This window comes from Nicotiana attenuata, chromosome 1, assembly GCF_001879085.1.
Source record: "Nicotiana attenuata strain UT chromosome 1, NIATTr2, whole genome shotgun sequence".
Classification (NCBI taxonomy): domain Eukaryota; kingdom Viridiplantae; phylum Streptophyta; class Magnoliopsida; order Solanales; family Solanaceae; genus Nicotiana; species Nicotiana attenuata.
Window position 1 is genome coordinate 10,466,441 of NC_031989.1, and position 13,925 is coordinate 10,480,365.

At 34.0% G+C, this 13,925-nt stretch overlaps 1 protein-coding gene across 1 annotated transcript; it reads right to left on the reverse strand.

The window, feature by feature from the left end:
- On the reverse strand, positions 212-12,997 carry LOC109237737 (tryptophan synthase alpha chain, chloroplastic-like). Its single transcript, XM_019404128.1, has 9 exons — positions 12,982-12,997; positions 7,628-7,817; positions 6,931-7,075; positions 6,772-6,837; positions 6,414-6,522; positions 4,869-4,945; positions 4,076-4,153; positions 3,304-3,381; positions 212-510 (listed from the first exon to the last, which is right to left on the reverse strand). The coding sequence occupies exons 1-9, from the start codon at positions 12,986-12,988 to the stop codon at positions 457-459; spliced, it is 804 nt and encodes a 267-aa protein (XP_019259673.1). The 5' UTR covers positions 12,989-12,997; the 3' UTR covers positions 212-456.

The following is a 13,925-nucleotide window of genomic DNA, read 5'->3' on the forward strand; positions in this document are numbered from 1 at the left end:
GTTAACAAAAATCCTAATGAACGAAACCTGATCGGACAGTTTGACTGCTTAGATTTTAGGGAATTATTTAATTTATTCTATCGTATGAACTATATATTCTTATGAGAAGAAAAGAAAATATTTTGCCATGCTGAAAAACTGGTGTATAATGTGAATTGCCAAAATTATTTATTAGGATTTGCTGTGAAATTTCAACATTGAGAAGCTGGTATTGCCAAACATGTTTTTGCCCTAATTAAATTTAAATTACCATAGAAAACATCAAGAGAAGAGTGCGTCAATTACAAGCTAGAGTATGACTGTCAAAATCTTAAAGCTTAAATCAAACAAAAATGAAGTGCCAAGGTGGATTAAACAAAAAATCGTGGATTCTAAAAATTAAATCAAGAGAGTGCAGATTTTAAAGATGTCGCAAAGACCTCTAATTCCTTTAAGCCTTCTTGGGGGGATTTTGCTTCACCTAATATTCTTACCATCGCACTGCCAACAATCAGCTCCCCATCCTGCCACCTGCAATATTACATGCATCAAAGCAAAACAGTAAATAACCATTTTTTTACCTATCAGGACACCTTGTTCCTAAACTGACCTGTTTGACTTGCTCGGGTTTTGATATACCAAATCCGACTGCCACCGGTTTAGATGTTGCCGCTTAATAATTTAGGCCTATAACCTGGGAAAAAATAAGAGGGAGATTCTTGGGATAGGCCAAACCCATGTCCTACTAACTTGAGTAATGATAATCAGAACAAGGTAACTTGTTTTGTTTACTTCCAAAGGTGACCCTGTAACGAATCCCATGGTGGATTCCCCATTGAAACAGGATAGAAAAATGAAAGAAAGAGAAAGCAAATTAAAAAGATAAAAATTCAGATTTTCATTAAGAGCCCGTTTGGAAATCCACCTTGGAAACGGATTTGGGTGTAATTGGGTGTAATTACACAATTTGGTATGTTTGTTTGGCCAAGTAATTACTTGGTCAGTATGGAATTAGGTGTAATTGGAGGGGTGTAATTACACTCTCAAATTCTCAAGGGGAAGGTGAGAATTGGTGGTAATTACACTCTGTAATTACATTTGCTTTTTAGTTTCTTTTCTTTTTGTTTTTATTTTAATTTATTTTCTTTATAACTTTTTATTTCTATTATTTTAATTTTAATTTTACTTTAATTTCTTTTAAAAATTTAAAATATATTTTTCTTTGTACATTATTTATCTTTTATTTCTCTACCTTTACTTCTTGTGATTCCATGTAATTGCTTATATTTTATTTTTTATTTATTTTATTATTCTACTTTATGAAACCACACCTCATAATATTAGAAATAATTGAATCATTAACAAACTTGACATATAATGAGTAATGCAAAAGAGGAGTTTCATTGTTGAATGCGGTTATAAACTTATTATGTTTCTTAATCTTAAGTTGTAGTGGAATTTACTATTATTATGTTTGTTAATTTTTTTTTTTTTGAATTTTGAAATTATGTTATATTCATGGTTCCAATTTACTTGTTTTAATAGTATTGGCTCACATTGCATGTTGTTCATTTTTTAGTTAGAATTAATAGATTAGTTTTGTCAAACATTTGAATAATGTTATGATATTATATTTATAAATTTATTAATTTATTTTATCAAACATGAATTCTATGATGTTCTTACAAAACGTATATTTTTAGTTTTTGTAAATATCTAAATTAAATATTATTAATTTAAAAATATATATATAAATTATTTTTACAATATTAGTTATAAATATATGATTACTAATTAATGTATATTCACGAAAAAATATACATTTTAAATACCAAATATAATATCATTTATACTTATAAAAATTTAAAGGCATATATTTATTATATTAGCTTCTAAGTTTTGATAATTATTTCATTTAAAATTTAATTTAACTGTGTAATTACACTTGTGCAACCAAACAGTAAATTTGTAATTACACTGTAATTACACTATGACAAACAAACATGTCATCGTAATTACATAACTGTGTAATTACTAGGATGTGTAATTACTACCCTAGTAATTACACCAATTCCAATTACCTGGTGGCTTTCCAAACAGACCCTAAGACATTTCTTACAATACCCTACTACTGAATATAAAGAAGACTAATAAAAGGAGTCCACTAATAATTCTAATTCTTAAAGGACTACTGTGCAAATACTTAAAGTTCCTAAAGGCCCAAAACGTGACAGACCCCAACACAAGTAACTAATTCCCACCATCAAAGTATCCAACTGTCTATACAGTGAAAACAATGTGTTTTGTAGAAATCCACTCAAGAATTTTCAGATTTCACTTTAGATGACTCGGATTTCCCTAGTCCAAGCACATCTAAGCTATCACAGAAAAAGGATGGTGCTCAGCATTCTTTTTAATCCTTGGAGTCTGAAGCGGTTAGCCTAAAGCAGAATATAACACTGTTGTAAATCAAGCTTCAGAAGACAGCAGACCTGCGTTAAGTCCAAGGAATTCACGCTATGAATTGCTCCTAAGAGTCCCTAATCAGAATGGTTTTGGCCCTGGAAGTAGGTATGGAATTCCGGACAAAGTTCAGTGTTTTGTATGGCTGGCAACTAAGGAGCCGTTTGACCCAAGATTACCTACAGAGAAGGGGCATTTAGCTAGTCAACAGATGTCATCTGTGTGGAAAAGAAGCTGAACCCACCAACCACCTTTTTCTTCATTGTGCTGCCTCTTCACTAGTGTGGCAAATGTTTATGAGCTTTTTGGGAGTGAAACGGGTAATGCCAAGAACAACTGCTAAATTCCTTATGAGCTGGAACAGAAGGGGACTAACTAAATGTTTAAAGATCTGAAATACCATCCGAGCCTGCATATGGTGGTGTATTTGGAAAGAAAGAAATACTGAAAGTTAGCTCTGACTGTATTTTGCTACTAGTAGCATTTTGGTGTAAATGGGATATTGTAAGTGATCCAGAAACAGTCTTACGACTATATCTTTTGTATAGACAAGCTCGCTCCAAGTTTCATGTAGTCTGTAACTTTTTTGGATTTAATCACAGCATCTTCTTAGTGCTGGTTTCAAACATCAATTAATTACAGAAAATACTGAAGTTTGAAGGAGCTAGTTAAGCAGAACTAAAGATGCAACTAGAAAAGAATTTTCCTTCAATGTTCTTGCTGTCCTTCAAAAGAAGGTCTAATATGCCAAGAGCTATATGTTTGAGCTATATATCTAACCAACTTTTGAAGGCCATCATGCATTAGCTTAAGCATGAGGAACACGGAAGGCATGAGAATTATAAGAAGCATGAGACGAACCTCTTTAATGTCGATCAGGAGCGATTGAACCTTCGAACTCACAGATTCACGAGCTCCAGTAACTCCGATTGAGCTCACCTATACAAGAACTAAATAATAAATTTCTACTAGTAACAGTAGAAGTGAAACAAAGAAATTATCATCTTCACCAGTATATCTCAATTGAATGATTTTCATTGAAAAGATCCATAAATTTGGTTCAAATTTTCACATGTCATATGTACAGTACATGTAGATTTTACCTTCTTTTAATTTATTGAAGTTGACACTATAATATCAGCAAGTATGATCCCAAAGCTCTGCAGACCAACAACCCCTGCTAAAAGTATGCATTTACATCACGCCGTTCAATCCAAAGGTTGTAATTGACCAGCTATACATCATGAATGCCTTACATTCTGTTACTCAAAACTATGCATTTACATCACGCCGTTCAATCCAAAGGTTGTAATTGACTAGCTATACATCATGAATGCCTTACATTCTGTTACTCAAAACTATGATTATTAGAAACTGAAGCATGAATCAAAATAATAGTCCATTAACATGTGGTATGGGGATAGAGCTTGAGGTTGATATTGATGCTCAAAAAGTAATCACCAGCCAAGAATCTAGATTATTGCGATAAATTCCACAGCAAGGCCCAAGAAACGAAAAGGGAGGGTAAGACATTGAACAAAATCTGAAAATGGTGCACCACTTTTGTAAGCAAACGGCAAAAACAGTAATGATTAAGACAACTTTCTATTAAACGAGAGGGAAGATATCTTACAAGATACACGAATCCTTCCGAAGCTTCAGTAATGGCCTTCATACGAACTGTTGGAGTAGTTGGTGTTGTAAGCAATACCTACATAAAAATGAAAAATTAATTTTTGATAAGGCAAATATGTTTTCATTGAGGAAATATTATGAAGGTGAATGATCAAATGCTATGCTCAATCCAAACAAGAGGAAAAAATTTGCAATATCACCAAGCATTCACATCAAGGTTGCCAAAGAAGAATAACACAAAGAAATTCGAATAAAAACAAGAGAAGACAAAACAATGAAACAAAATTGATAACCTCTTGTAATGGAGGAACCAGCAGAAATGAGATCATTCATTTTGATTTATCATCAATATAGATATAGGAGTCCACCCTCCCCCAACAAAGAAACACCACCCCAAGCATCCATGACTCGTGCAACATAAATAATAGCCACATAATTTAATTGAAAAGCCATATCTGTCAAACTTCAAAGACATCCATCGCATTCACCCAGATTGCAAATGTTCTTTCAAGTAAATGATAGCACGCTATTGTCCTATACACATGTAAGCATGTGAATGAGCAAATAAAATAAAGGCAGTAGCTCGTGACTCATAGTGGACTAAGGACTAAGTAAATTTGCTATCTAATAACGAAGCAGATATATCAAGATGAAACTAACTGCATATCTGAGGACTGAGGTAAAGGATTTGTTTCTTTTTAAACAGACAAATAAAGAAAATTATTTGCCGAAACCTTGGGGCATCTCATGAGAGTTGGAAATCGAGATAGATATCTGGCACAAAGACTAACCAATTCAATATTATGCCTAGCAGCTTCCTTTCTTAAAGTTTCAGTTTCCTCGAGAGGGACATCTGGAACAACAAGTCCTGAAAAGACACAGAATTATCATAGTGAGACATACGACAATCGGAACGAAGAAAACATAAGACTAGGTCAATGGCGCGAAAGAAGGCTGCAGTATCAGCACCATGTTGGATAATGCAACAAATAAAATAAAGAAAACTCATCCACTACAAATCTTCAATCATTTCCAGGTAATAGTTAATAGCACCCAGTAAACACTAGTTTGGAACTAAGGTGTTGTTGTTTGTTGTACAAACCAATCAACATTTATTTAAGGTATAAGTCATCTCCCCCAACAAATGTTATAGATAGAGATGTGGGAACAAAACTAAGATGGAAATTCCGCCATCCAAATAGAATAAAGGGTGCACCAACCACAGGTTGTTTTAAGCTTTTTTTCCTAGTCTGTACAGCTTTAAGCTTTTACTCGCAATGAGTCTATACTGCAGCAGATAGGCACCACCAACAGATATTGTAAGATGTACTAAGTTGGATGACGAAATGCTTTTCTTTAGGAAAATGAAAATAAGACTTTTATAAAGTTTAATCGTTTTAGTGCAAACATTTCTTTAGATAAAGTACTCAATATTTTTATTGATTTGCGGGAAGTAACCCTTTATGTATACCAGAAGTAGAAATCTCCACCTCAAAAAAGTCTGACACCTTACAGATCTCAACCAATCAATACTAACTGTGACCTCCTGGATACACTAAAAATGCACTCGTCTTAGTGCAAATATATCACATCGAAAGGAAAAGGAAGAAAGAAAAGCCTGCGATTAGACACGCCTCATTATCAGAACTAATCAGCAACTGGTGGGCGAAAAGGAGCCCAAAATTAAAACACTAGCTTTAAATTTGCAAAAATATTTAGGCTTAACCTGTTATAAGGTGCTAAATGATTGGTAGTCATCAATCCATCCAACCAATCTTCTCATTTTAAACAATTCTCATAATGCCAGGACATTTAACAACAGAAGCACAAAAGATTTATCCCACTGCAGAAGAAAACTATACAGAAACAATCATTAGTTCCCACAAATCATCCATATGCTAGACAATCTAGTCCATCTCCCTTAGTAGTTTAGAATTCTCTGCTGAAACTCAAGCAGCTGGTTATGCTTTGCGACAAAATATTGATCCAGCCTTCATGAGATAAGTTGAACTATACAACGTTAATGGACTAAAGGGAAGTACATAAAGCAATCTAATCCTAAGACCAGTTTCACATCAGTGGAAGTCTAAATTTCATGTGAAAATAAAGGTATACATGAAGATTCCATGTTATTTGGGGCATATCATAGAGGAACAGGCAGTCTCACACTAGAAACTCTTTTTAAGTCAAATATTTCACTAATAAACATCAACTTGGTGTCAAAACAACATATCAAGCTATATAAGTGGCTTCAACCAAATCACCCACTCGTCTATTAAATTTGTCCAACTATCACTTCTCACACTAATAATTCAACATTGCAAAACTAAGATTACCATGTACACCAGCATCTCTCACAGTGGCCATGAACTTTTCAGTACCGCGCTTAAGTATTGGATTATAATATGTGAACAAGGCAATTGGACAGGACAACTGAGGCACAACCTGTCAAATATTGAGAAATAATTTTAGATTTCTTAAAAGATATTTGACAACATATGCCAGAATAAACAAAGTGACTGGAGCAAGCAGACAACAAATCAAATCATAATTACTACCAGTCGGTCACATAAGGTCCATCAATAAAGTAATTTTTAGCAAGGACTGTTTGTATCTACAATTGCACTAGATAGTTAACAGGGGATTTTACAGCTTGTTAATCTCTAACTAGAAATTCGAGGCTATGGGGATTACGACTTTTAGCATTGATAAGACTTTGGCAAAATTGGTCCCTCTACTCAGTGATTTTGTAGCAGCAGCCTGAAAAAACAGATAATAAAAAAGAATGAGGATATACAAGAGGCAACGGACAAAAATTTAGGACTAAAAATGCAGTAATCACTTCATCAAAACCTGGATGACTGGACCATCAGCCAACGGATCAGAGTAAGGTACTCCTAGTTCTATGATATCCAAACCACATCGATCAAGCACTTTCAGTGCTTCTGCAGTTGTTGACATGTCAGGATCCCCAGCAGTGATATATGGAATTAATGCCACTTTTGCAACAAAAATTTGAGTTTCAAGTAAAAAACCAGAGATAATACTAGAAATACTTTTGAACGGTAAAAGCAGCCCGATGTTTTGACAGAAAAGCTATGAAAGAAGACATCTTTCTACCCTCGACAATAACAAACAATTGCATAAAAATAAAAAGTTTCCACGGGATTGTTTGTTTTTTTCCAATTCAATCAATGTTCAAAACAGAAATTGAATCAAAGCAGGTGAAAATTCTCTAACAGTAAGAATCTTCTTTTTGGGATAAGCTGCTGGCTGCTGTACATTTATCACTAATTTTCATAGTTTGCATAGGAGCTACAGATAAAATTACTCACTGGAAATCTCACACACCTAAGTATCAAATTCAAGATTTTCTTGGAAACCCAATTAAAGCAAATTATCATCTTTTTAACCAATGCCCAACTCTAATAAACCTTCAAGAGCGTAAACACTTAAAAAAAAACTAAGAATTATACAAAACAAAGGAATCACAACCCACAAAAAAATCTTCTTTTTTGGGAAGAAGAAAAATGAGGAGACAGAAAGTCATACTTTGCCTTGTTTCCTCAATCGAGCCAAAGTTTCAGAAAGTCCAACAGTTGGTGTGGTGCTGAGGGCAGCCATGGGAGGTTTGACCAAAGTTGAAATCTTGAGTCTTCTGGTATTATTATAGGAGTGAGGAAATGCGTGATATTCAAGCTTGTTATTGGAGTGAATGAAGTGGGTTGCTTTTAGAAAAGATGCCATAGGACTTTATACTGATGAGATTCTGCTAATGGAGATGAGGAGATCTGCAACGCACGGGGTATAAGGCAGGGGCGGACTTCGGCAAAAAAATTAATTATTTTTACCTGAGAATTTCATCAGAAAATTATGAAATACGTTTATATTGTCTAACCGAACCCACTTGAAACAAACTGAAGCGATGGAGCAGTGGCAAGTGGGCTCAATTTAATCCTAGAGGTCGTAAGTTCGAAACTTCGCTAAAGCGGCGTGCTAACTCTTGCCGTTTTGCTAAACGTATATAGTATTATTTTGCTTATTGTTAGACCTTGTTGTTTCCTATTTTGTCTTTATTTTCCTGCTTCTCTTTATGATTTTATTTCTTTATTTAAATTCACTAAAAGCTATTCTTATTAAACTCCTCCATTTCACTTCAAAAAAAGTTAATCCTTTCAACAAAGTGAAATTTGGTTCTTTATTCATAATTTTTGCTAAAAAAATGAGAGTGCTTTATCGAAATTACTTCTAATCTTTTAATTTAATTTGGTTTAGTTTACATTGAAATTATTAATTTGTGTTATACTCAAATAAAATTAGTCTGGTGTAAAATATTTTTTTCTTTAATAATTTTTATAAATTAGTTTAGTTTATCACTCTTTTTTTTCCATGTTTTTTGTTTGTAACAACTTTGTACATCAAATTTCTTAGAGTTATAGTACTATTTTTATGTTGGTTAAATACTTTTTTGTAAAAAAATTGCTAAATTTGCTGCAAAAATTTGTTAATTTATATAGAAATTTTTTTAAACAAATTAAACGACCAAATTTTCTTTGTTAGTTTTAAAAAATTTCCCCAACCTTTTTTCTTAAATAAATTACTCCATTTTGAAATCATTTGGTGGAAAAAAAAAGAACAGTGTACGATTTTTATTTACCGCTACGCTTATACAATCGACTATCGTGATCTTTAACTGATTCCGCTTGTATAAAATCCTGGGTCCACCACTGGTATAAGTACTTATAGTATAAGAATGAAGTGGGTGGATTTAGGAAAAGTTTCAGATGCGGGTAAGGCAAAAGAACTATTCATACTTAATCAACCTATTTTTGGTGTAATTGCATTTGGGGTTGTAATTGTAAAAATTGCACGGTCGCCCCCATTTTACATATACTTCTTTTTTAAACTTTTAACTTGTACCCATTTTTTAAACAACTTCAGCCTTCTTTCTCCTTAACCTTCTCCTCCGTTTTCTTCTTCTTCTTCTTCTTTCTTCTGCTGCTGTTGGTACTGCTACATCCAGTAATTACAATACTGTCAACGTTCAACAATTGAAAGCTGACCATTTTAGCTTTCAACCAATGTTCAACAATTGAAAGATGTTACTTTCACTAATGATCTTGTTTTATAGGAGTATTGCTTTTCAAATTTTCTGATAATTCCATTATAGAAACTGGATCTTAATGACAACTTGTCATTGCTGTTTTAGAACTTCAGCTCTAAGAATGCTAAAGTTCAGAAAATATAAGTAAAAACTTCAGCTCCTAGAGTGTTGAAGTTCAGCAAATAAAAAATAAACTTCAGCCCTGAAGTTCATCACAAACATAACAAAGCTTCAGCCAAAACATGCTGAAGTTCACCAAATTTAGAACAAAACTTCAGCTAAAACATGCTGAAGTTTGCGTGATTGCATTTGCTACTTCAGGCTCGTATGCTTGAAGTTACGCGAAAAGTGGGTACGCTTGCAATTTTTGCAAAGCGGTTATAAGTTAAAACGTGACCCAAAAAGCGGGTATAGATATAAATGCCCCGTTGTAATTTGGTCGTCGTTGTGGGATCGTCTACTTTTTTTGCATCCTTTTTTCTTAATTTTGAGTGAAATAATATTATCAATTCCACCGCACTGGTCCACATCTCTTGGTGCCGATCCTCAAATTTTTTATTCAACTTGACGACCTAATTAGGTTAAAATAGCACGGTCTAGCCAATTTTCGGACTGGTCATTCAAAAATAGCCAACGTTTGCCAAGTCATTGAAAAATAGCCACTATTTTGCTACAACAGAGACCGGTCCAGCATAATATACTGGAGTTCGGTGCACCTGTGTATGAACTTCCAGCATATTATGCTTGACCGGTATACTTTGCTGGGTCCAGTATAATATACTGGAGACTGGAGCACCGGTGCTCCAAATTTCACTATATTATGTTGGACCGATATATTATACTGGAATTCCAGTATATTAGACTGGAGTTCAGTATAATATACTGGAACTCCAGTATATTATGGTGGAGTATTTTTCCGAATTTTGAACAGTGTTTTCATTCCGATTTATCTTTACATGAAAAGTGGCTAACTTTCAATTACTTTTAAAACTATGGCTATTTTTGAATGACCACTTGTAAATCTAGCAATTTTTGAATTGCTCCACCTAATTAGATTCAAAAACTGAGAATATTATCTCAAGTAAATTGATCATAATCATCGGAGAGTTAGAAAGTGAATTTTGTTGGAATTAAATCAAGATTAACTAATAATCCAAAGTAATTTAGAATTTAGTATTTGTTAGTTTCTTTAATTCACGTCTACTTAGATTTTGTAGTCAAAATCATATAAGAATCAATTTCTTAATATCTAGTCAAATTTGGTTTTGCACTACCATAAACATGGGCAGATCTAGCTTTCCGAGTTTATCCGAACCCAATACTTTTGATACGAAGCATAATTTTATATGTAAAAATCTACTAAATTTACAATAAATATTAAATGAAACTCATAACTTTAAATATATAATGGGTTCAATATTAGAAATCTAGAAGTTGAACCCATAAAGTTTAAATCCTGGATCCGCCTCTAATTATAAATAGAAAAGNCAATATTAGAAATACTAGTAAGTTGAACCCATAAAGTTTAATACCTGGATCCGCTCTAATTATAAATAGAAAAGTAATAATTTCTTAGGTTGAGAGGTAGCTATGACATAGTGATATTGCTGAGTTTATGAGTGATAGAAAAACCCTCCTACCTCTTTATCTCTTTAGTTTACAATGGTTCTTTCAAATAGCCATTGTTATATATTTTATTGTGCCTAAATTATTCTTTTGAGGTATTTTTTATAAATCCTTCAAATTTCGCATTTTATGTCTTTATGATCATTTTGACCGGGAAAGTGATTTTTCAAAGTCAATACAGTAACTGTTTAGTGTATAACTTATGACTATTTGATGGAAAAGTTAACTTCATGAAAATGATGACAAGAATAATCGGGTCAATCAAATCAGTGATCAATTAATGATGGTCAAACGTCTATTTCAAAGACTTTTTTGTATCCTTTCCTCGTACAAGTAGGTCAAAAGATAAAATTTAGAAATCGTTATAAATATGCAGAACTCCAGAATCAAAGTCCACTGAAATTTCTTATTTGTATATATTATCGACTACCATCTGTCAAACAATATGACTTTGATGCCTAGCGGCAACACGGATCTTATGTTCTTTAGATGCCCATGATATCAAAACAGACTAGGTAGAAGACTCAAAAACCACAGTCAGAGATAGTCGAACTGGGGTTAAATCATCCGTCTTCCATGGAAATATTTCATCCATAACTGACATGCTCACTTGGTATGAAGCTAATCTCTGCCTTCTAATGCGCAAATCTTCTTTAAATGTACCTGGAATAAGAGCATATACATATCAAAGATCATAGCTATAAGTTCATTTTTCACATAACTGCAAGGAGATAACGCACAAACAATTGATTAGCATTAAATTATGGCAGCTTCCATGTTTAGCCCAACAAATAAACTGAACCATATGCGTGTGTTCGTGATCGGTGTTTAACCAAAAATTGGGATTTCGGCCAAAGCGTATTTTAGAAGAACTCGGGATACTGATAATCAAATAAAAATAGGAATAATTGATAAATAATAGATGAATATAAAGCAAAGTAATTCAATATATTCCAATAGTATTTCGTGTCCTTACAAATGATCAGTTTTCTCCTTTTATAGCTATCTCTAGGTAATACGTTTTGTTTATATCATAATAGAGTCATTATTGATAATTAATGGAATTTAATGTAACGTTATAATTGGTAATCATTATTGATAGTTAATGGCATCTAAGTGACGGAATTAAATATTTCGATCGAGGTTTTCGATAAAAATACTTTACACTGTCAGAGTGATAACAAATGTCACGGATAGTAGCGGAGAATAAATTGCAAGGGGGAGAAAGTGTAAAATTTTATGATCAAAGAGTACAACCCATCGAAATGTCACAGACCAGCACGTACAGTTCACCGACTCTTGGTTAGTTATTGAAGCGCGTGGGCGATGTCAGAAAGGAAGTCACCGGCGACGAAACTCCGGTAAATCAAGTTCTTGATATGAGTGATCCAGGCATTCAACAAAACTCTCTTCCTTTTGTACTCTCCTTCAATAATCTCACATACAGCGTAAAAGTTCCCCGGAAAATGACTTTTCCGACGATCTTCCGGCAACCCATCGCCGGAACCGCCGCAGCCACCAGAGAGCCGATTGCCGAACTTGTTCACGAGAACAAAAGTGCTCCTCGACAACATCTCCGGTGAGGCGCGTGACGAAGAAATCGTCGCTGTTCTTGGCGCGCCGGGTTCGGGAAAATCGACACTCATCGACGGGTTGGCTAATCGGATTGCAAAAGAAAGCTTGAAAGGAACAATAACGTTAAATGGAGAGCCATTGGATTCAAGATTGTTGAAAGTAATTTCAGCATACGTCATGCTGAAATTACTCACTGGAAATCTCACACACCTAAGTATCAAATCCAAGATTTTCTTGGAAACCCAATTAAAGCACATTATCATCTTTTTAACCAATGCCCAACTCTAATAAACCTTCAAGAGCATAAACACGTAAAAAAAACTAAGAATTATACAAAACAAAGGAATCACAACCCACAAAAAAATCTTCTTTTTTGGGAAGAAGAAAAATGAGGAGACAGAAAGTCATACTTTGCCTTGTTTCCTCAATCGAGTGAAAGTTTCAGAAAGTCCAACAGTTGGTGTGGTGCTGAGGGAACCCATGGGAGGTTTGACCGAAGTTGAAATCTTGAGTCTTTGGGTATTATTATAGGAGTGAGGAAACGCGTGATATTCAAGCTTGTTATTGGAGTGAATGAAGTAGGTTGCTTTTAGAAAAAGATGCCATAACATCAGGACTTTTCTTAAACTTTTTGTTAATGGAGATGCGGAGATATAGCTGCAACGCACGGGGGTATAAGTACGGCCTACTGTAAGAATGAAGTGGCTGAATTTAGGAAAAGTTTCAGATGCGGGTAAGGCAAAAGAACTATTCACACTGAAGCATCCTATTTTTGGTGTAATTGCATTTAGGGTTGTAATTGTAAAAATTGCACGGTCGCCCCCATTTTACATATACTTCTTTTTTAAAGTTTTAACTTGTACCCATTTTTTAAACAACTTCAGCCCTCTTTCTCCTAATCCCTCTCCTCCGTTTTCTTCTTCTTCTTCTTCTTTTTTCTGCTGCTGTTGGTGTTGCTACGTCCAGTAATTACAATATTGTCAACGTTCAACAATTGAAAGCTGACCATTTTAGCTTTCTCCTAATGTTCAACAATTGAAAGATGTTACTTTTACTAATGGTCTTGTTTTATAGGAGTATTGCTTTTCAAATTTTCTGATAATTCCATTATAGAAACTGGATCTTAATGACAACTTGTCATTATTGTTTTAGAACATCAGCTCTAAGAATGCTGAAGTTCAGAAAATATAAAAAAAAACTTCAGCTCCTAGAATGTTGAAGTTCAGCAAATATAAAACAAACTTTAGCCCTGAAGTTCATCACAAACATAAAAAAGCTTCAGTCAAAACATGCTGAAGTTCAGCAAATTTAAAACAAAACTTCAGCTAATACATGCTGAAGTTTGCGTGATTGCATTTGCTACTTCAGGCTCGTAAGCTTGAAGTTACGCGAAAAGTGGGTACGCTTGCAATTTTTTTGCAAAGCGGTTATAAGTTAAAACGTGACCCAAAAAGCGGGTATAGATATAAATGCCCCGTTGTAATTTGGTCGTCGTTATGGGATCGTCTACTTTTTTGCGTCCTTTTTTCTTAATTTGAGTGAA